Source organism: Schistocerca americana, chromosome 10 (genome assembly GCF_021461395.2).
Source record: "Schistocerca americana isolate TAMUIC-IGC-003095 chromosome 10, iqSchAmer2.1, whole genome shotgun sequence".
NCBI lineage: Eukaryota > Metazoa > Arthropoda > Insecta > Orthoptera > Acrididae > Schistocerca > Schistocerca americana.
This window is the reverse complement of record NC_060128.1, coordinates 163,259,487-163,281,802: the sequence shown is the minus strand read 5'-3', so window position 1 is coordinate 163,281,802 and position 22,316 is coordinate 163,259,487. Positions and strand designations below refer to the sequence as shown.

At 44.6% G+C, this 22,316-nt stretch overlaps 1 protein-coding gene across 1 annotated transcript in view; it reads left to right on the top strand.

Moving 5' to 3' along the window:
• Positions 1-22,316, top strand: part of LOC124552327 (protein lifeguard 3-like) — a 101,245-nt gene that overhangs the window by 23,803 nt on the left and 55,126 nt on the right. The window contains exons 3-4 of the mRNA XM_047126598.1: positions 11,471-11,739; positions 13,029-13,046. Coding sequence (XP_046982554.1) covers positions 11,471-11,739; positions 13,029-13,046 — 287 coding nt within the window. The remainder of the gene's footprint in view (positions 1-11,470; positions 11,740-13,028; positions 13,047-22,316) is intronic.

Here is a 22,316-nt window from a genome sequence, read left to right as displayed (position 1 = left end):
GCTGTTGAAAACTACAGCAAAGTTTCCATTTTACAGACAGGTAAAGTTGGTAATAAGTCAAAAAGCTCAGTTCATTTGCCAGTACCACATGTTCCATCGTAGGAGACTTCTCGACTCAAGGTGCAAGACAGTACACAACCGATGAAGCATGGCTTCACTGTTCACACATTATCTGACTTGTTTCAAAAACACGCAGACTTTTATTCACCTTAAAATTCTGTAACAGAAGACTTAAAAATAGCTTCAGAATAGCTTTGATATATATTTCACAGCACTTAGTTGCGCCGAACTAAAATTATTTACCAATGCCACACAAAACACAATATGAAGTCTCACAATAACAAAAACAATATAAATAACACGCATAGTTTCATGTGATTCTAAAATATATCACTAGACTGAAACGCCGACCAGGAAACTTCGTGATTTCCTAGGTACAGGATCTTCAAGAAGCGAATTACTCTCCCACCATGTGACGTAGCCTTTGTCGTCTTCTTTGCTCCTGTTTCGTACTTCACCCTGTTTCCTCCCCCTTGTAATAGATGTAAGTGACTGTTGCAGTCGAGATCGTTTTTACACACTAGCTGAGTACCCAGCGTTGCTCAGGTATGTATTTACTCCAATCTTCCCTCCTTCCTATTCTTCTCCCCACATCCTTTCCTTCGCCCAAGACACGTTATTTTACTGAACAAATAACAAAGCTCATTATCCACTGCTTTTAGCGTCTCATTTCCTAAACTAGTTCCCTCAGTATCTCTTGCTTCAACTCGACTACATTCCATTAAGTTGATTAGTTTTTGTTGATGTTCATGTTATATTCTGCTTTCAAGACAATGTCCATTCCGTTCAACTGCACTTCCAAGTCCTTTTCTTGTCTCTGACAAAATTACAATGTCATCAGTAAACTTAGAAGTTTTTATTTCTTATCCCTGAACTTTAATTACATGTTGTTGTTGTTGTGGTCTTCAGTCCTGAGAGTCCTGTGATCTACCCATCTAATCTTCAGCATTCTTCTGTAGCACCACATTTCGAAAGCTTCTATTCTCTTCTTGTCCAAACTATTTATCGTCCATGTTTCACTTCCATACATGGCTACACTCCATACGAATACTTTCAGAAATGACTTCCTGACACTTAAATCAATACTGGATGTTAACAACTTTCTCTTCTTCAGAAACGCTTTCCTTGCCATTGCCAGCCTACATTTTATATCCTCTCTACTTCGACCATCATCAGTTATTTTGCTCCCCAAATAGCAAAACTCCTTTACTACTTTAAGTGCCTCATTTCCTAATCTAATTCCCTCAGCATCACCCGACTTAATTAGACTACATTCCATTATCCTTGTTTTGCTTTTGTTGATGTTCATCTTATATCCTCCTTTCAAGACACTGTCCATTCCATTCAACTGCTCTTCCAAGTCCTTTGCTGTCTCTGACAGAATTACAATGTCATCGGCGAACCTCAAAGTTTTTATTTCTTCTCCATGAATTTTAATACCTACCCCAAATTTTTCTTTTGTTTCCTTTACTGCTTGCTCAATATACAGATTGAACAACATCGGGGAGAGGCTACAACCCTGTCTTACTCCCTTCCCAACCACTGCTTCCCTTTCATGTCCCTCGACTCTTATAACTGCCATCTGGTTTCTGTACAAATTGTAAATAGCCTTTCGCTCCCTGTATTTTACCCCTGCCACCTTTAGAATTTTAAAGAGAGTATTCCAGTCAACATTGTCAAAAGCTTTCTCTAAGTCTACAAATGCTAGAAACGTAGGTTTGCCTTTCCTTAATCTTTCTTCTAAGATAAGTCGTAAGGTTAGTATTGCCTCACGTGTTCCAGTGTTTCTACGGAATCCAAACTGATCTTCCCCGAGGTTGGCTTCTACTAGTTTTTCCATTCGTCTGTAAAGAATTCGTGTTAGTATTTTGCAGCTGTGACTTATTAAGCTGATAGTTCGGTAATTTTCACATCTGTCAACACCTGCTTTCTTCGGGATTGGAATTATTATATTCTTCTTGAAGTCTGAGGGTATTTCGCCTGTTTCATACATCTTGCTCACCAGATGGTAGAGTTTTGTCAGGACTGGCTCTCCCACGGCCGTCAGTAGTTCCAATGGAATATTGTCTACTCCGGGGGCCTTGTTTCGACTCAGGTCTTTCAGTGCTCTGTCAAACTCTTCACGCAGTATCGTATCTCCCATTTCATCTTCATCTACATCCTCTTCCATTTCCATAATATTGTCCTCAAGTACATCGCCCTTGTATAGACCCTCTATATACTCCTTCCACCTTTCTGCTTTCCCTTCTTTGCTTAGAACTGGGTTTCCATCTGAGCTCTTGATATTCATACAAGTCGTTCTCTTATCTCCAAAGGTCTCTTTAATTTTCCTGTAGGCGGTATCTATCTTACCCCTAGTGAGATAGGCCTCTACATCCTTACATTTGTCCTCTAGCCATCCCTGCTTAGCCATTTTGCACTTCCTGTCAATCTCATTTTTGAGACGTTTGTATTTACGTTTGTAATTACATGTATAACTTCTTATTTAATTTCGTTTAATGATTGCTCAATGTGCAGATTGAATAATATCGCGGGTAGCCTACAACTCTATCTAATCCCGAAATTAGAATTGTATTAATACCTTCAGCTCCTGACGGGCGTTGACAGATTTCAACGGGGACAGGTGAAGATTTGTGCCCCGACCGGGACTCGACCCCGGGATCTCTTGCCTCTGAGCCACGAAGGGCACAGAGGATAGTGCGACTCCAGGGACTATCTCGCGAACACCTCCCGCGTGACCCACATTCTCACCTTGCATGTCCACACACTACATTCGTAGTGCCCCAGCCCAGTGGACATGTCCAAAAGAGTAGACACCATATCCATATACTACATAGTTCTGGCTATACCGGTCATGACCTTCTTCTTCTGTGCGGATGCACACATATTCACCGAACTCTAACGGGACTTGGTAAGAATGTCTTCCTCGAGTAATGAGTGGATTGGGGTGGGACGCTACGGACGGCCGTGGTGGCCGAGCGGTTCTAGGCGCTACGGTCTGGAACCGCGCGATCGCTACGATCGCAGGTTAGAATCCTGCCTCGGGCATGGATGTGTGTGATGTCCTTAGGTTAGTTCGGTTTAAGTAGTTCTAAGTACTAGGGGACTGATGACCACAGCAGTTAAGCCCCATAGTGCTCAGAGCCATTTGAACCACTTGGGACGCTACGAATGTGGTGAGTGGACGTACAAGGTGAGAATGTGGGTCACGTGGGAGGCGTGTGCGAGATAGTCCCTGCAGTCACGCTATCCTCTGTGGCCTCGGTGGCACACGTTTTCACCTGTCGCCGTTGATATCTGTCAGCAGCTGAAGGTATTAATACAACTCTAATTTCGTTCTAGACGGCTGCAGCTCATATCCATATAGTACAATCTAATCCCTTCTCAACCAGTGCATTGCTTTCATGCCCTTTGATTCTTGTAAGTGCCATCTGATTTCTTTGAAAGTTGTAAATAATCTTTCGCTCCCTGTACTTTACTCCTAATTCCTTCAGAAATTTAAAGAGTATATCCCATTTCCAAAATCTTTTTCGAAATCTGCAAATGCTATAAATGTAGGTTTGACTTTTCCTTAACCTACCTTGTAAGGTAAGTCATAGGGTCAGTATTGCGTCGTGTGCTCCTAAATTTCTCCGGAACCAACACTGATATTCCTTGATGTCGACTTCTACCACTTTTTCCATTCTTGTGTAAATAATTCGTGTCAGTATCGTGCAACCATACTTGTTAAACTGGTAGTGTGGTAATATTGACACATGTCAGTACCCTCTTTCCTTAGAATTGGGATTATTACTATCTTCTCGAAGTCTGAGGGTATTTCGCCTTGCTCATATAACTTGCACACCAGAAGCAATAGTTTAGTCACGGCTGGCTCTTCCAAAGATACCAGCAGTTCTGAGTGAATGACATCTACTCCAGAGGCCTTGTTTCGGCTCAGGTCGTTCAGTGCCCTGTCAAATTCTTCTATGATATCTCCCACATCAACATGCCGCCACAGAATTAGTCAAAACGAAAGTACAGCACCATCTAGAGCGATAGACAGCCTAAATAAAAGATGCTGGCGCCGACGGAGCCCTTGCTGACCCAAGTCGGTTGTCTCCGCTGCGCAGTCTGCCTTACGACTGGCTTGGTGTCCGCTGCAGACGAACCAAGGTGCCTGGCACCTAACTGAACACAGGACTCTTGAAGACAGGCTGGAATGTAAGGCGGTGGCACCCAGTGGTCGGAACCATCAGGGCAGGCTGACGTGTCGTACCCTCTCCCCCTTGTCTCACCTCACCTCGCTTGGCAGACGGCTATGCTTCAAGCGTTCATTGCAGATAGTATCGACTGTGGTCGAAATTCGACCAACTGAGTCAGTGGACATAATGTGTGTTAAGAAATGTCATCTTTCTTAAAGTGATACAGTCCAAGTAAAACTGAAATTTTAGCCTCAGAACTGACCCTTAGCAAATGCTGCTTTATAGCTACGAGTATTCTTGAGAAAGTTCATTGATTTCTCTTCAGTTGTTTCGGCGTATGAAGTGAGTGAGTCCTTGGTACAGTGCGTTGAAAAATAAATTTTGTATTAACGGCGGAAAATTAACTTGCGGCAATGCAACGTGAATGCCGTGATATCGAGTAAAGTAATGTCAGGTGCGAAATGATTTGCATTACAAAGTGGGGACTGTAAATTCACGAGATTGCAATTATAGCTCTCAAAATTATTTCGTGTTACGTTCAGTGCATATTTAAGTATATCTTCTAAAACAACAATAGGCGTCCACATTATTCCTGTGACTTTATCTACGCAAAAATTGTGTCTCTTTAGCTCTTAGTCTTTCAGTCCGACCCGTTCATGGTCTTCTTCGAGGGATAGCCTGAAACAGACACAGTTTCCGCGTGACAAGAGGAGTCGCAGCTATCCAGAATACAGAAACTGAAAATGAAGAACACTTCAGACTTTGTGGTGACAGCGCCAAACGAACACAAGGCAAGTTCTGTGTGCCCTTAGACGAAAGTAAAGGAAAAAAAGACGCTGAGAAACAACTTCTGTTGCCTCCGACGGTTTCGTTACTAAATTTCGCTTCCCCACTGCTGGCAGCATCAACGAAGTAGCAGCTGCGGCATTGTAGCTGCCCGTTACGCGTGTGTTGCCGCAAATGAACCATCTGCAACATTACAACATAGACGTCCCTAGAATGCGATTTCACGAAGCAATACAGCCCTGATCGGTACACAGGACAGAAGTTGGCAGCACTTCACTTGTCGATGTTCACGTATTGGAGATTTAAGTACATGATAGAGACGGTATCATCAGACTTACGAATATAGAGACAGCTACGTCCTTTCACGCTTCTTAACGGCTGCGTACGGACATAATTTTGTCTTTGTGCACATCTATAGCAAAATGCATTCCGAACTGTATAAGTTTCTTTGGCATCCATGTGTAATTAATATTAAAAATCGGTACTTCAGTTTCCTTTTTCACGTATTAATATTATGAAAACCGATTAATACATTGACAATCGAGCGATCATAATCAGCCAAAACCGGGACTAAATCAATAATCAATAACTAAACCACAACTGACAAGGGTAATGCCCCATACACAGCCAACAGATTCGGCTCATATTTGGCAGGCCCCTTGTGTACAACCCAAAATGGAAGACTCTAAGATATTTTGTCTCAATACCCCACCGTTTCTGAGAAAACCTCTACAAAGTTCATGACGCGCTATCGACTCAAAATTGGCAGGATCGATTGGTAATTCAAAACAACATTTTTCAACATCTTATAGGGGTGCCACGAACGCATATTTTCGTAGAAGTCTAGAAAGGAAACTTTCCAGACTACCGCTTGTGTACAAGACAAAAACATTTAAAAGTAAAAGCAAAAAACGGCGCACCACGAAGGAATTATACGAATGGGATTGAAATCGGACTCCAGACGCGTCTTCGCTGGTCAACGGGGCTCATTTCGAAGCGGGACTCATCACTGAAGACAACTGCGCCACAGTCAGTGAGACTCCAGACCGAAGACCTGTCTGGAGACGCCTTGGACAGCGGTGTGATTCCAACCTGATTGTCGCCCGCCACATAACCCGACAGCCAGGGACAGCATTTGATAGCAGGACTTCTTTGATTGTCATCCGCAGCATCCTTATATCACAGCGGTACGCCTACGATATTCCACTCCTCGTTTTGTTGTCCTTCATGGCAAGTCATCCTGAGCTTACATTTCAGCAAAATAATGCCGGCCCACAACGGCACAAGATTCTACCCTTTGCCTTCGTGCTTGCCAAATCCTATCTTTTCCACAAAGATCGCCGGGTCTCTCCCTAACTGAGAACGTTCGGAGCATTATGAGCAAGATACTCCAACCAGATCGGGATTTTGGCGATCTAAAGCTTCAATTGGATATAATTTAGCCCTGTATCCCTCAGGAGGACATCCAACACCTTTATAAATCAATATGGCTAGGCAGGGATGGCTAGAGGACAAATGTAAGGATGTAGAGGCTTATCTCACTAGGGGTAAGATAGATACCGCCTACAGGAAAATTAAAGAGACTTTTCGAGAAAAGAGAACGCTTTGTATGAATATCAAGAGCTCAGTTGGAAAGCCAGTTCTAAGCAAAGAAGGGAAAGCAGAAAGGTGGAAGGAGTATATAGAGGGTCTGTACAAGGGCGATGTTAGGGCGATGTTCTTGAGGACAGTATTACAGAAATGGAAGAGGATGTGGATGAAGATGAAATGGGAACCAGCTCTGACAAAACTCTACCATCTTGAGAGCAAGATGCATGAGACAGGTGAAATACAATCAGACTTCAAGAAGAATATAATAATTCCCAAAGATAGCAAGTGTTGACAGGTCTGAAAATTACCGAACTATCAGTTTAATAAGTCACAGCTGCAAAATACTAACACGAATTCTTTACAGTCAAGTGGAAAAACTAGTAGAAGCTGACCTCGGGGAAGATCACTTTGTATTCCGTAGAAATGTTGGAACACGTGAGAAAATATTGACCCTACAACTTATCTTACAAGATAGATTAAGGAAAGGCAAACCTACATTTCTACCGTTTGTAGACTTACAGAAACTGTTGACAATGTTGACTGGAATACTCTCTTTCAAGTTATAAAAGTGGCAGGCGTCAAATAAAGGGAGCGGTAGACTGTTTACAATTTGTACAGGAACCAGATGGCAGTTATAAGAGTTGAGGGACATGAAAGGGAAGCAGTGGTTGGGAAGGGAGTGAGACAGGGTTGTAGTCTATCCCCGATGTTATTCAATCTGTATATTTAGCAAGCAGTAAAGGAAACAAAAGAAAAATTCGGAGTAGGAATTAAAATCCACAGAGAAGGTTTGTCGATGACACTGTAATTCTGTCAGAGACCGCAAAGGACCTGGAAGAGCAGTTGCCGGCCGCGGTGGCCGAGCGGTTCTAGGCGCTTCAGTTCGGAACCCCGCGACTGCTACGGTCGCAGGTTCGAACCCTGTCTCGGGCATGGATGTGTGTGATGTCCTTAGGTTAGTTAGGTTTAAGTAGTTCTAAGTTCTAGGGGACTGATGACCTGACATGTTAAGTCCTTTAGTGATCAGAGCGATTTGAACTATTTGAGCAGCAGTTGAACGGAATGGACAGTGTCTCGAAAGGAGGATATAAAGCGAACATCAACAAAAGCAAGACGAGGATAATGGAATGTAGTCAAATAGTGAATTAGATTAGGAAATGAGACACTTAAAGTAGTAGATGAGTTTTGTTATTTGGGGAGCAAAATAGCTGATGATTTTCGAAGTAGGGAGGATATAAAATGTAAACTGTAATGGCAAGGAAATCGTTTCTGAAGAAGAGAAGTTTGTTAACATCGAGTATTGATTTAAGTGTCAGGAAGTCGTTTCTGAAAGTATTTCTATGGAGTGTAGCCATGCATGGAAGTGAAACATGGACGATAAATAGTTTGGACAAGAAGAGAATAGAAGCTTTCGAAATGTGGTGCTACAGAAGAACTCCGAAGATTAGATGAGTAGGTCACGTAACTAATGAGGAGGTACTGAATGGAAATGGGGAGAAGAGAAATTTGTGGCACAAATTGACTAGAAGAACGGATCGGTTGGTAGGACATGTTTTGAGGAGTCAAGGGATCACCAATTTAGTATTATAGGGCGGCGTGGAGGGTAAAAATCGTAGAAGGAGACCAAGAGGTGAATACACTAATCAGATTCAGAAAGATGTATTTTGCAGTAGGTACTTGGAGATGAAGAAACTTGCACAGGATAAAGTAGCAAGGAGAGCTGCATCAAACCAGCCTCTGGACTGAACACCACAACAACAACACAACGTTAAGTTGTCTTTAGTTACTGAAAAAGTTTCAGCTCGACTTCATTTAAACTTCACCGGCTAGAATTTTTAGAATGGGACCATCAGTGGAACATAACCTCTGAACTACATCTTTAAGAGGTCTTGTACTGATTGTTATTTACATCAAAGCCTTGAAACTTGTTATAGCTCTATTATTTAATGGGTTTCATCAGGTGCTTTAATCAGAACTTTTTATCATTAATATAAATGACACTTAATCTACTACAAATGTGGACATTTTGTTCCAAATTTAGTTCTCAGTTAATTATTCGAAAACTACTAGAGATAGCTGAATAGGGTCCCATAATTAATGTTTTTGCATCTAACTGAAGCTTCATATCGATTTTTTCCTTTCTAGCTCTATTATTTAGTGCCACTTATTTTTTCTTAAAACGACGTATTTAGGAAAATATATTCATCTGTTCACTTTGAGATTTGACAATTTAAACATTAATATACTGAAGCATATGTTGACTAAGTTTGGAAACGCTTCTTTAATATTTAATTTCATTCTTAAATTACGGGGCAATACTTTGTAAACTACGTACAGGCGCGTTATGATGAAGTGGTGCTAGTAGCAGTGAGCTGTGGTAAGGCCCCGTGTACTCTCTCGCCTCCGTATCTCTCAAATGATACAGCGCTTGTTTCGCCACATTGTTCTGTGGAGGAAAAATGAAAGGATTAATTGGTTTCAGGAAACAAGTGGTGCTCGACAGTACAGTGTATTAACACCTCTCCCCCTCATTACGGTCTTGGTTGAGATAATGGCAAACGTGGCAGGAAAAACTTGAGACCAAAAGGTGAAAATAATGGTGTTCACGGATGGCTTGATGATCTGGGGAAACAGGGAGGAGGAGATACAAGAATAGCTGGATGCCAGGGTAGAATGGAATGAACTATGAGGAGTAACAGTCCAATGAAGTATTTTGAGCTCCTATCAGATGTACAGATTTGTTTGAGGCATTGCTTTTTCAGGGTGAAGGAAAAGTTCATTTGCATTTTTGTGGCAACAAACAGGCTGAAGTCGTTTCTTCAATTTCCTGAGGGTAGCACAATATACTTCCGACTTGATCGTTACATCATGAAGGAGGACATGAAACACTATACCGCCTTCAGAGTCCCAGAAGGCCGTCGCCACGACCTTATCGGCTGAGGGTGCAGCTCCACTCCATGGATGGCCGTTCAGCATCCAATTCGAAGTCATGATGCCATGTTTCATTGCCTGTGACGATGTTCGACAAAAGATTATGACGATCAGACTCGTACTGCACAAGCAATCCCGCGAAGATGGTTCTTCGTTGCTCTTTATGACCATCCATTAGGCGGCGAGGAACACAGAGGTCACACACAATTGATTACACCGATTGCTGGACGAGTGTGTCAAAACTGCCAACAGAGATATCCAGCTGAGCAGCGACGTGTTTGATTGCGACTTGTCGATCACCTCGAATGAGAGTGTCCTCACATTCCAACATTGAGGGAATCATGCGGCTGGCCGGCACGAGGGGAATCGTACAGGTTTCCTCGACCTTGTTACGATGATGACAGACGCCTCGACCAACGATTCTCCGTGCTTTTGTTCACTGCCAGATCCCTATAGACATTCTCCAAGCGCCTACGAATACTTGCAATGCTCTGGATTTCTGCCAAAAGAAACACAATGACAGCTCTGTGGCTGAAACGCACCTTCGTTGCAGACGCCATTCGAAGGCTACGTATGGTGCCATCACCTGTCCTACCCCCATGAAACTATATAGTCTGAAGCGAGAATATTTCACGATGTCCCACAACAAATTCCGCATTTTGTCAACCGCAATTGGCGAGAACAAAATCTGTTGTATTATATATTGAATGCCCCTCGTAGGAAGAAAGATGGACTATGAAACTTCCTGGCTGATTAAAACTGTGCCGGACCGAGACTCGAACTCGGGACCTTTGCCTTTCGCGGGCAAGTGCTCTATCAACTGAGCTACCCAAGCACGACTCACGCCCCGTCCTCACAGCTTTACTTCTGCCAGTACTTCGTCTCCTACCTTCCAAACTCTACAGAAGCTCTCCTGCGAACCTTGCAGAATTAGCACTCCTGAAAGAAAGGATATTGCGGAGACATGGCTTAGCCACAGCCTGAGGGATGTTCCCAGAATAAGATTTTCCCTCTGCAGCGGAGTGTGCGCTGATATGAAACTTTCTGGCAGATTAAAACTGTGTGCTGGACCGAGACTCGAACTCGGGACCTTTGCCTTTCGCGGGCAAGTGCTCTACCAACTGAGTCTCGCTCCGACACACAGTTTTAATCTGCCTGGAAGTTTCATATCAGCGCACACTTCGCTGCAGAGTAAAAATCTCATTCTGTAAAGATGGACTAACTCGCGGAATAAGGATTGGAAGTGGGCAATTGTAAATTGAATGTAATAAATGATACAAAAACTTAGAGGCTCTATATTCATTTTGAAACAGGCAATATTACTATGTCAAAGGCCATGCCACAGTGGTAAGACCGGTTCCCGTTGGATCACCGAAATTAAGCGCTGTCGGGCTTGGTTAGCACTCGGATGGGTGAACGTCTGGGTCTGCCGAAATCTGTTGGTAAGCAGGATGCAATCAGCTCTTGTGAGGCCAGTTGAGAAGCTACTTAACTGAGAAGTTGAGGCTTCTGTCACCAAAGCTGACAACGACCGGGAGAACGGTGTGCTGACCACATGCCCCTCCATATTCGCATCCAATGGCACCTGTTGCTGAGGATGACCCGGCGTTCGGTCGGTGCGGTAGGGCCTTAGGAGGCCTGATCGGACGGAGTTAGTTTAGTATTGCTATAAAAATGGTTCAAATGGCTCTGAGCACTATGGGACTTAACTGCTGTGGTCATCAGTCCCCTAGAACTTAGAACTACTTAAACCTATCTAACCTAAGGGCATCACACACATCCATGCCCGAGACAGGATTCGAACCTGCGACCGTAGCGTTGGCGCGGTTCCAGACTGTAGCGCCTAGAACCGCTCGGCCACCGCGGCCGGCAGTATTGCTATAGCATTTTTAATTCTTGTATCGAATGTGTGTGCGTTGCAGGTTCGCGTGCCAGTAGGAGAACAATACCCACCTCCAGGATATTCTCGAGATGCGGCACCCTACGGAGGAGGGCGGGGCAGCCGTAGGGATGGTGACGGCGGCGGGGGCGGCGGGGGCCGCTGGCCCACCCTTCGAGACGACGCGGAGTGGGACGACGCGGGTTGGTTCTCTGCGGCGGCGGTGCGGCGCGCCTTCATCCGCAAGGTGTACTCCGTGCTGTCTCTCCAGCTGGCCCTCACCGTGGGCATCATCGCCCTCTTCGTGTTCGAGTGAGTGCCCACCAGCGCCACCTGCACAGTTAAGCCGCCCTCACACGTGGCCAGCTACCTAACGCTTACATGCAACTGTGCGAGTTTTGTTACGTCACTTCCTGTTCTGCCTCTTGTTGAGGAGCCATTTCGTCACGATCACAAATTAAATTCTACTATATTTCTTCAGCGTGACATAATACACAATCTAGAACCAATAAGAAAAGAGAACGCTTTCTACATCACAAGTTGAACTTTCGAGACACCATATTGTATTTGTCGTTTCCAGCTGAAACCCATATTTGGTAAGTTTTGTATTATAAGTTACAGCCTATGAATACATGCAGTTTCTAAGCATCAGTACACTGAGGAGCTCCGAAAATGAGTCGTTATTGGTACTATATGTTGCATATTGGTTGTATATGTTGTATATTGATACTATACGTTGTAGTAAAAAAAATGAAATGAGCTTATGGCATTGATGGCCGGGAGGCCCCATCCGGGGAAGTTCGTCCGCCGAGTGTGAGTCTTATTTCAATCGACGCCACTGGGCGACTCGCATGCCGGTGATGAGGATCAAATGATTATGAGGGCAACACAACAGCCTGTCCACGAGCACAGAAAATCTCCAACCCGGCCGGGAATCGAACCCGGGCCCGCTGCATGGGAGGCAAACACGTTGCCATCCAGCTAAGCAGGTGGACGTTGTAAGAAAATGATGGGAAACGTCATATTAACAGTTAAGAAAGTTTCGAATTATAACTCACGTGTCGTGAAAGTATGCTGTTTTAAGGTTACGGCACACTGAAGATTCGTCAAAAATACGTCTTTCTTGATGGGATTCATGATGATTAAATGCAAGTTAACTACGCATTAAGTAAACCAGTGATCAGCCCGAAGATAGTTCTGAATGACACAGTGCTTTCTAGGCATGGTTCTATTGGAGGTGTTATGGCTTTGTATCGACTTACGTAGTCAATTATATAGGGACTTACAGTTTCACATAGATTTCGAGCCTCTGTGCAACTCGGTATTTCTCACATCAAATGACATCGCTAGTGGTGAAAGAAGTTATATGTAAGTGGTAAATATCTCAGGGCTCGCCAGGGATCGAAACCGAGACCTTAACATCAATAGCGCGGCACTTCACCACTCTTTTTCCTTTGATCTCATTTTGTTCGTTATTGATGACTGTATTTTTGTTCGGGACAGACGTCCCACGAAGCTGGTTCAAGTTCATCGTTGATCCGTTCACTCTTTTTTTTTATTACAGAGGACAGCTAACCCTCTGGCCGAACACGCTGAGCTACCGTGCTGGTGACCGCTTAGTTAGCAAGCCACAGAAAATTATCGTCGTTTAAATCCTTCAGGAAATCGTAATATAAAATACGAGTGTATATCCTGTAGAAGTTCAGCGCAGCGCATTTGGTTGAGCCGCCAAGTTACGACACAGTGTCCATTGGGTTTGGATCTTACTGTAGCCTAATCTTTTTATCCTTCGTGTTTTCTAACATGTTGAGGAACTTACTTACTAAATTAATAGAAATATTATCAGTAATATTCGATGTTATGTAAATCCGCTCCAACGTTGCATGGGCATTGCTAAGTAACTATGGCCTGACAGCTAGTCTGTAAAATGCAGTGAGGAGCGAAATAATTCACGACACTGTCGACCAGAGTTACGTCATACCTTGCTTTCGGGAGGAGTTTCCAAAGAACGAGTTAAGGCCTGAAGTTCTCGAGTCGTAGCAACTCTACCCTCACCACCTTTATTGGATTTTGAGACCGCTTAGTCCTGTGTTTTAGTCATTCCAGTATACTGTGGAAGACTCGACCGTTTTCTAAGCATTTTTATTTGTAAACAAAATGAAATCAAAATGTAGAAAATAGGCACTCAAATCGTAAATAAACTCGTTTTTTCTAGCCAATAAGCCAAACATAAATAAAAAGTATCGATGGAACCAGAACAAAGCGAAATCAGTAAATTCGTATGTCCTAGCAAAGTAAATTCAATATGGTTTTGTGTTTGTAGAGAAGAGATTGTGGCGTTTAATAATGTTACTGACCTAAACTTCCCAAAATAGTTCTCTCACTGATGTACAAAAATAACAGCGCTATCTGTTGGTTCTTTGGTAAATTATGCCGCAATGATCACGCCACTGAGGTGAACACGCGAACTACTAACTTTAAATATAACTTTAAATCAAGATATCTTTTTTTTGTCATCCGATATTGATGAAATAAAGTCTGTATATTGTCACAAGTCGCAGTCAGGTTACTTGTGAAAAACACACGAAAATTCATCTAGCAGTTTCGAAGATTAGCTTGATCAGACAGGCAAACAGACGGAGACAGTTTAAAAAACAGTCTTAATGTATTCTCATCTGTAATCTAGTTTTTTGCAAATATTTTCAATATACAGACACGGTGACTTAGCAGTTTTATTATTAATATAGGTAAGTGTGCTCTATCTCAGAAGTGAGTTTATCTGATTACGTTAAGTTTTATAAGCTGGTGTGGTAACTGGACTGGACATGGGCCTTTCCTTTTTGTCTTCTAACGTGTTTATCGATATTGAAGCTTTTAGTCATGTATGGTAGAGACAGAACAACGTGACTAGGATGTGCAAAAGATAGAAAATGTCCGTTTTAATGCAGTTAATATAGGAATTTTACACTGAAGAGCCACCGAAATTGGTACATCTGCTTAATATCGTCTAGGGCCCCCACGGGCACCCAGAAGTGCCGCAACACGACGTGACATGGACTCGACTAATGTCTGAAGTAGTGCTGGAGGGAATCGACAAATCCTGCAGGGCTGTCCATAAATCCGAGGGAGCGAGGGGGTGGAGATCTCTTCTGAACAGCACGTCGAAATGCATCACAGATATAGCTCCGTAATGTTCATGTCTGGGGAATATGGTGGCCAGCGGAATTATTTAAACTCAGAATAGTGTTCCTGGAGGCACTCTGTAGCAATTCTGGACGTGTGGGGTGTCGGATTGTTCTGCTGGAATTGCCCAAGTCCGTCGGAATGCACAATGGACACGGATGGATGTAGGTGATCAGACAGAATTCTTAGTACATGTCATCTGTCAGAGTCGTATTTAGAAGTATCAGGAGTCCCACATCACTCCAACTGTACACGTCCCACACCATTACAGAATCTCCAGCAGCTTGAACAGTCCCCTGCTGACATGCAGGGTCCGTGGATTCACGAGCTTGTCTCCATACCCTTAAGCGTCCATTCGCACGATACAATTTGAAACGGGACTCGTCCGTCCAGGCAACATGTTTCTGGTCATCAACAGCCCAATGTCGGTGCTGACGGGCTCTGGTGAGGTGTAAATCTTTCTGTCATGCAGTGATCAAAGGTACACGAGTGGGCCTTCGTCTCCGAAAGCCCATATCAATGATGTTTCGTTGAATGAAACTTCCTGGCAGATTAAAACTGTGTGCCCGACCGAGACTCGAAATCGGGACCTTTGCCTTTCGCGGGCAAGTGCTCTACCATCTGAGCTACCGAAGCACGACTCACGCCCGGTCCTCACAGCTTTACCTCTGCCAGTATCTCGTCTCCTACCTTCCAAACTGAAGTAGCTCAGATGGTAGAGCACTTGCCCGCGAAAGGCAAAGGTCCCGAGTTCGAGTCTCGGTCGGGCACACAGTTTTAATCTGCCAGTAAGTTTCATATCAGCGCACACTCCGCTGCAGAGTGAAAACCTCATTCTGGAAACATCCCCCAGGCTGTGGCTAAGCCATGTCTCCGCAGTATCCTTTCTTTCAGGAGTGCTAGTTCTGCAAGGTTCGCAGGAGAGCTTCTGTAAAGTTTGGAAGGTAGGAGACGAGATACTGGCAGAAGTAAAGCTGTGAGGACCGGGCGTGAGACGTGCTTCGGTAGCTCAGATGGTAGAGCACTTGACCGCGAAAGGCAAAGGTCCCGAGTTCGAGTCTCGGTCGGGCACACAGTTTTAATCTGCCAGGAAGTTTCATATCAGCGCACACTCCGCTGCAGATTGAAAATCTCATTCTGGTTTCGTTGAATGGTTCGCACACTGACACTTCTCGATGGCCCAGCATTCAAATCTGCAGCAATTTGCGGAAGGGTTACACTTCTATCACGTTGAATGGTTCGCACACTGACACTTCTCGATGGCCCAGCATTCAAATCTGCAGCAATTTGCGGAAGGGTTACACTTCTATCACGTTGAACGATTCTCTTCAGGCGCCTTTGGTCCTGTTCTTGCAGGATCTTTTTCCGGCCGCAGCGATGTTGGAGATTTGATGTTTTACCGGATTCCTGATATTCACGGTACACTCGTGAAAGCGTCGTTCGGGAAAATCTCCACTCCATCGCCACCTCGGATGTGCTGTGTCCTATCGTTCGTGCGCTGGCTATAACACCACGTTGAAGCTTACTTAAATGCTGATAACCTGTCACAGTAACCGATCTAACAACTGCGACAGATACTTGTTGTCTTACATAGGCGTTGCCGACCGCAGAGCCGTATTTCTGCCCATTTACATATATCGGTATTTGAATACGCATGCCTATGTCAGTTTCTTTGGTCCTTCAGTGTTTTACGGAACGACATTCGGCAGCATCATGTAGTTCAGTCCTGCACTGCAAGACAATAGTGGGGTAGCTAACGTTACTGTATTTGCTTTGTGGATGACTTGTGTAATGCAGAAAAATGTCTTAATGTGCATGCTGTTGGTAAGATTGGATGTAATTAAGTTTTCGCTACATGAGAATGTCCCCAGGAAAAACGAGTCATCTTAGGACAATATATACACAAATGATCTCGCGGACGAGGCATGATCTGAAGACGGGCATGATGGCCATAAAAAGTACCTGTCGCTGGTTGCGAACTCTACTAAACATTCTTTAATGAATAATTAGATAATAAGTATTTGCTTTCTGTAACCCAAAGTGTCAACGCTTACTCTTGAGTTCGTAAGATGACCAACTAGCAATAAAGGAAACATCTATGCTTTCTTCTGTTGCAGGCCAAATGTGAAGCACTTCGTGACGACCAGTATGGAGATGTACATAGCCTCTTTGTAAGTACAGAGCACTCTCAATGCCCTCGGTAAGTACAAGTGCACACATGGTGGTGATCTTACGTTATACAGTGCAGTTCGAACTCATACCGAAAAAATTGGTGTCCTCATACAGGTTGCCTGAAACCACTCACATCCAGAAACCACATCCAACGATGCAATAAATTTCAAATCTAGACAGGACTCCAATGCTTCATGTGTTTACCTCCATTTGAGCTACCGTTTCAGGGTAATTTTCGTTCACTTTTCCTGTTAAATATGATGACAAGTAGACAAGCCAGGCGGACGACTCTGTCGCCAACATCTACGTCTACATAATCTACAAGCCAATCTACAGCGTATGGCATAGGTTATATTGCGCCAATATTATGCAGGATGCTAAAAACAATATCCCATATTTTTAGAGTTGGTAATATGGACCAAAACAAGGAAAAAATGTCCAGCAAACATGGGTTCTAAAATGCATACCTTAAGAGCTATGAGCACTTCTTCATCCTCGATGTTGGCACGGTAAAACACGTCCGTTCTACCTCAAGCTCTTTGCTATTACGATCGGTCTACAGAATGAATAGAACAGAAGTGAACACATCATTCAATTACTGTGAAACGGCAGAGCTTTTAATGTAATCTGCCCGTTATTACGTACGCCCTGCACTTGTCAGCCATCGCTAAAAGAGCTACTGAATATGATGTCCATTCATAGCAAGCCATCCTTCTGTCCGACGTCTTAAGGAATCACGCACTCTCTGAAAAACTCCAGGCTGGTTAAGGATGCGATGGCAGGTACCGATGACGGGTTCCTATAATATTTGTAAGTCATTATTGGTGCTTGCGTACACCAAAGAGCTGAAACGTCCTCACAACCAAAGATCCAAGGAATTAAGATCAGGTGAAAGAGCTGGCCAGTAACCTCCCAGACAAATCCACTGCCCATTAAATGTCAGTGTCAGATGTTTTCGGACATTTCAGGGAAATGGGTAGGTGCGCCATTATGCTCAAACCTCATCTCCAGCTGTCATTGGAATGGAACCTATTCTAGCAGGACAGGCAAGCAGTTTGATTTGAACTGGCGATACCTTGCACCCGTCTACCTGTTTGATGTATGTTGGGTGTTAGTAGTCTGTCGTCAAGAATGCCTACTCTTACATTAATTGAAAATCGTCGCTGATGCCTTGCTTCTTCAACTGCGTGCGGATTTGCACCAGCTCATGCATGTTTGTTATGAAAATTGACAGTCCCCCATCATGTGAAACCAGCGTCGTCTACAAACAGTACAATATACGTGTTGCGAAGAATGGATCTTCACCTCGTCTTTCCATCAGCCATTGGGAGAACTGCAGTCTGCTATCTTGTGGCCGAAGGGCTTGGACACGCTGTATGGTATGGCAAATGTTCATGCAGGATCGCCCAGACTAGAGGATGGTTGACCCCGGTAGATACTGAAATTCCATGTACATTAGTTCCAGGATATTCTTCCACTCACCGCAATAACGACTCCGCCACAACAGGAGTGGGACTGGTGCGAAGTCTGCCACGATCTGCCGTTGCTGAAATTACGGAGCCAGAGTCTGTTAGTCGCTGGAAAAGACGACTGAGTGTTTGTGCAGGTGGTAACCTGCGTTATGGATATTTTTCAGGATATAGTACACAGTCTCGACGTTTTCCAGACCATAACAGCAATTATTTCCCGTGAAGTACACTGACGAAAAAAAAACGCGACACCAATGCAAAGCAATGAAATTTCGGGAATACATTTGTCTGGGTATCATATTTAAGTGAGTAACATTGAAATGTCTCAGGTTGATGTAAGCGCGAGATAAGCCATTGCAAATGTGATGCGCTGGTACATCAATAACCGGTGAAATCGCCAGAATGTTGAACGCAAGTAGACGTGCATGCCTTGTGTTGTGCAAGTGTAGGATGTCAGTTTGTGGGATGGGGTTCCGTGTCCTTTTGCGCCTGGTCGGTCTGTACAGAGACGATTAATGCTGTATGTGGATGACGCTGGAGTTGTCGTTCTATATGTGGCCGATTGGAAATAGATCTGGTGATCGAGCAGGCCACGCCAACATTCGACACTCTGTAGAGCATATTGAGCTGCAGCAGCGGTATACGGGCGAGCGGCCCTCTGTTGAAAACCACTCCCTGAAAAGGTAGCACGACAGATCTAATCACCAGACTGACGTACAAACCTGCAGTCGTGTGCGTGGGATAATCGCGAGAGCGTTTCTGCTACCATACGAAATCAGACCATAACTCCACATGTAGGCCCAGCGTGTTCAGCACGCAGGCAAGTTGGTTGCAGGCCCTCAACTGGTCTCCTCCTAACCAATAAACGGCCGTCACTGGCACCGAGGCAGAACCGTCTTTCATCAGAAAACACAACAGACCTCAACCCAGCCCTTCGATGAGCTCTCGCTTCACACCACTTAAGTCGCAAATTGTGGTGGTTTGGGGTCAGTAGAATGCACTCTACAGAGCGTCTGGCTCGAAGCTGCCCTGAACAAATTTGTAACAAACCTGGGTTCGGAGTGGGGCAGTGGTCGGGTGGGTGGACCTATGTGGCCTGTTGTGGGTTTGTTAGCTACTGACGGCCACGGCGGGACTAAACCTCTCCGCCGTTTCTAGGTCCCCGGTTCAATACACACACACACACACACACACACACACACACACACACACAACACACACGACGGACATGTAACAGTTCGTAGTGTCAGTGTGGTGCCAACTGCTGCTCAGATTGCTGCTGCAGATGCAGTACGCTGCGCCAGACCCATATACTGGACACGATGGTCTTCCCTCTCGGTAGTGTCACGCGCCCGTCCGGAGCCCGGTCTTCTTGCGATCGCATATCTCGTGACCAGCGCGGTGGCTAGCGTCCTGCCAGGTTTTGTGCAATATCGGAGAAGGAACATCCAGCTACATCTACATCTACATTTATACTCCGCAAGCCACCCAACGGTGCGTGGCGGAGGGCACTTTACGTGCCACTGTCATTACCTCCCTTCCCTGTTCCAGTCGCGTACGGTTCGCGGGAAGAACGATTGCCGGAAAGCCTCCGTGCGCGCTCGAATCTCTCTAATTTTACATTCGTGACCTCCTCGGGAGAAATAAGTAGGCGGAAGCAATATATTCGATACCTTATCCAGAAACGCATCCTCTCGAAACCTGGACAGCAAGCTACACCGCGATGCAGAGTGCCTCTCTTGCAGAGTCTGCCACTTGATTTTGCTAAACATCTCCGTAACGCTATCACGCGTACCAAATAACCCTGTGACGAAACGCGCCGCTCTTCTTTGGATCTTCTCTATCACCTCTGTCAACCCGATCTGGCACGGATCGCACACTGATGAGCAATACTCAAGTATAGGTCGAACGAGTGTTTTGTAAGCCACCTCCTTTGTTAATGGACTACTTTTCTAAGGACTCTCCCAATCAACCTCAACCTGGCACCCGCCTTACCAACAATTAATTTTATATGATCATTCCACTTCAAATCGTTCCGTACGCATACTCCCAGATATTTTACAGAAGTAACTGCTACCAGTGTTTGTTCCGCTATCACATGATCATACAATAAAGGATCCTTCTTTCTAGTAGCCCTGTTACACGACCTCGTTCAAACTCAGTGAGGTGCTGATAAAGGCGTCTTTCTGGCCTTGAAGACGTTCTGACTAACGTCAACCCACCACGTCTCATCTCAAAAGTAACTAACGTTCACGTTCGTTACAGCGTTTATTTAAAGCAAACTTAATTTGCTTCCTCATAATGTATAAGAAGTTTATGTTACACTGGTAAATGCAAAGATGAAACTATAATTTAAAAGTATTCCACAAGCTTACCGAAACTCAAACTGGCTCGATTACAAGTAACGTATGCGCTGCACTTACGCATGATTGTGGATACGATTTACAGTAACAAGACAAGTAGATGATTGCTGCTGCGTCTACGGACAATAACAGAGAAATGTGTTCTCGTTTGGTTACTGCATTATGTACGTCGTTTCTAATAGCAGAGAGCTTGCTGTAAAGAGATACGTTTCACAGTGGTGAAAATGAAAAAAACTTCCTTAGCTCTTAAGGTACGCATTTAGAGGCATACTTTCTGGACGTTTTTAGCTTCTTTTGATCCACACTATCGCCTCTCAAAATATGGAATGCGATTTTTACACCCTATAGATTTTGTGTCCTATTCCTTCAGCGTATTGAGCGATGAAAAACTGTCGGTCTGTATGTCTCTTTCCGAGCCTTATCTTATTCTCTTGATAGGTCCGCGAGACGTAGTCTGAGATCACAAAAGTCATGGTATACCTACTTACATCGTGTCGGACCTCTTATTGCCTGGCACCAACTCGACTTGGCATGGACTCAACACGTCGTTGGAAGTCCGCTGCAGAAATATTGAACCGTCCTGCCTCTGTAGCTGTCCATAATTGCGAAAGTGTTACCAGTGCAGAATTTTGTGCACGAACTGATCTCTCGACTATGTGCCATAAGTTTTCGATGCGATTCACGTCGGGCGATCTGAGTGGCCAAATCATTCGCTCGAGTTGTCCAGAATATTCTTCAAACCAGTTGTGAACAACTGCGGCCCAGTGACACGATATCGTTGTTTTGGAACAAGAATTCCGTGAGTGCCTGCAAATGGTCTCCAAGTAGCTGAACGTAACCGTTACCAGTGAATGATCGATTCACTTGGGCCAGAGTATCCAGTCCATTCAATATACACACAGCCCACATCATTTTGTAGCCAGCACCAGTTTGCCTTGTTCACAACTTGGGCTCACGGTTTTAGTTGGTCCTGCGCCACACTCGAACCCTACCATCAGCTCTTATCAACTGGAATTGCGGATCATACGACCAGCTCACGGTTTTGCAGTCGCATAGGGTCCAACCGACATGGTCACGAGCCCAGGAGAGGTGAGGAGGTAGCGTGATGCTGTTTGCAAAAGGCACTCACGTTGGTTGTCTGCTGCCATAAGCCACTTCTGTGTACGTGGCCAAGGAACCGGCCTGTTCGTTTGGAATGCCACTGAATACACAACAAGTTCATCTCTGGTTCGTGTAGTTATTACATTTCTGATATGCTGAGGCCCTTAGCTATCTCATATCTCTGACCTGTCGGTGATGTTATCTTTCAGCAAGATAAAACAAGACAGCGTGTTCCCCGTGCTTTACTGGCCTACCTCGATATGTAGGATGTCCAACTGTTGCCCTTACGAGCAAGTTCTCCAAATCTTCGACGCACTGAAAACGTCTGGTCACGGGTTGCCAACTCACCAGCCCCAGAGACTGAATGATTTTGGCGAAGGGGTAAAGCAGCAGGACGTGGTGTACCCACATCTCTCATCCAAGCTCAGTTCTTCGCGTTGGTCAGACTTGCCAGAGCCACTACTGTTGTTAGAGGTGGCAGCACTCGGCTCTACATTTCGCACCGTGTACAATGCCCTGAAAAAATGCAACTTCCTGAAGGACTGTGTTCAGCAGCACCATAAGTGCATACTGTACAGTCGTAGAGTTAGCGATTCATTTG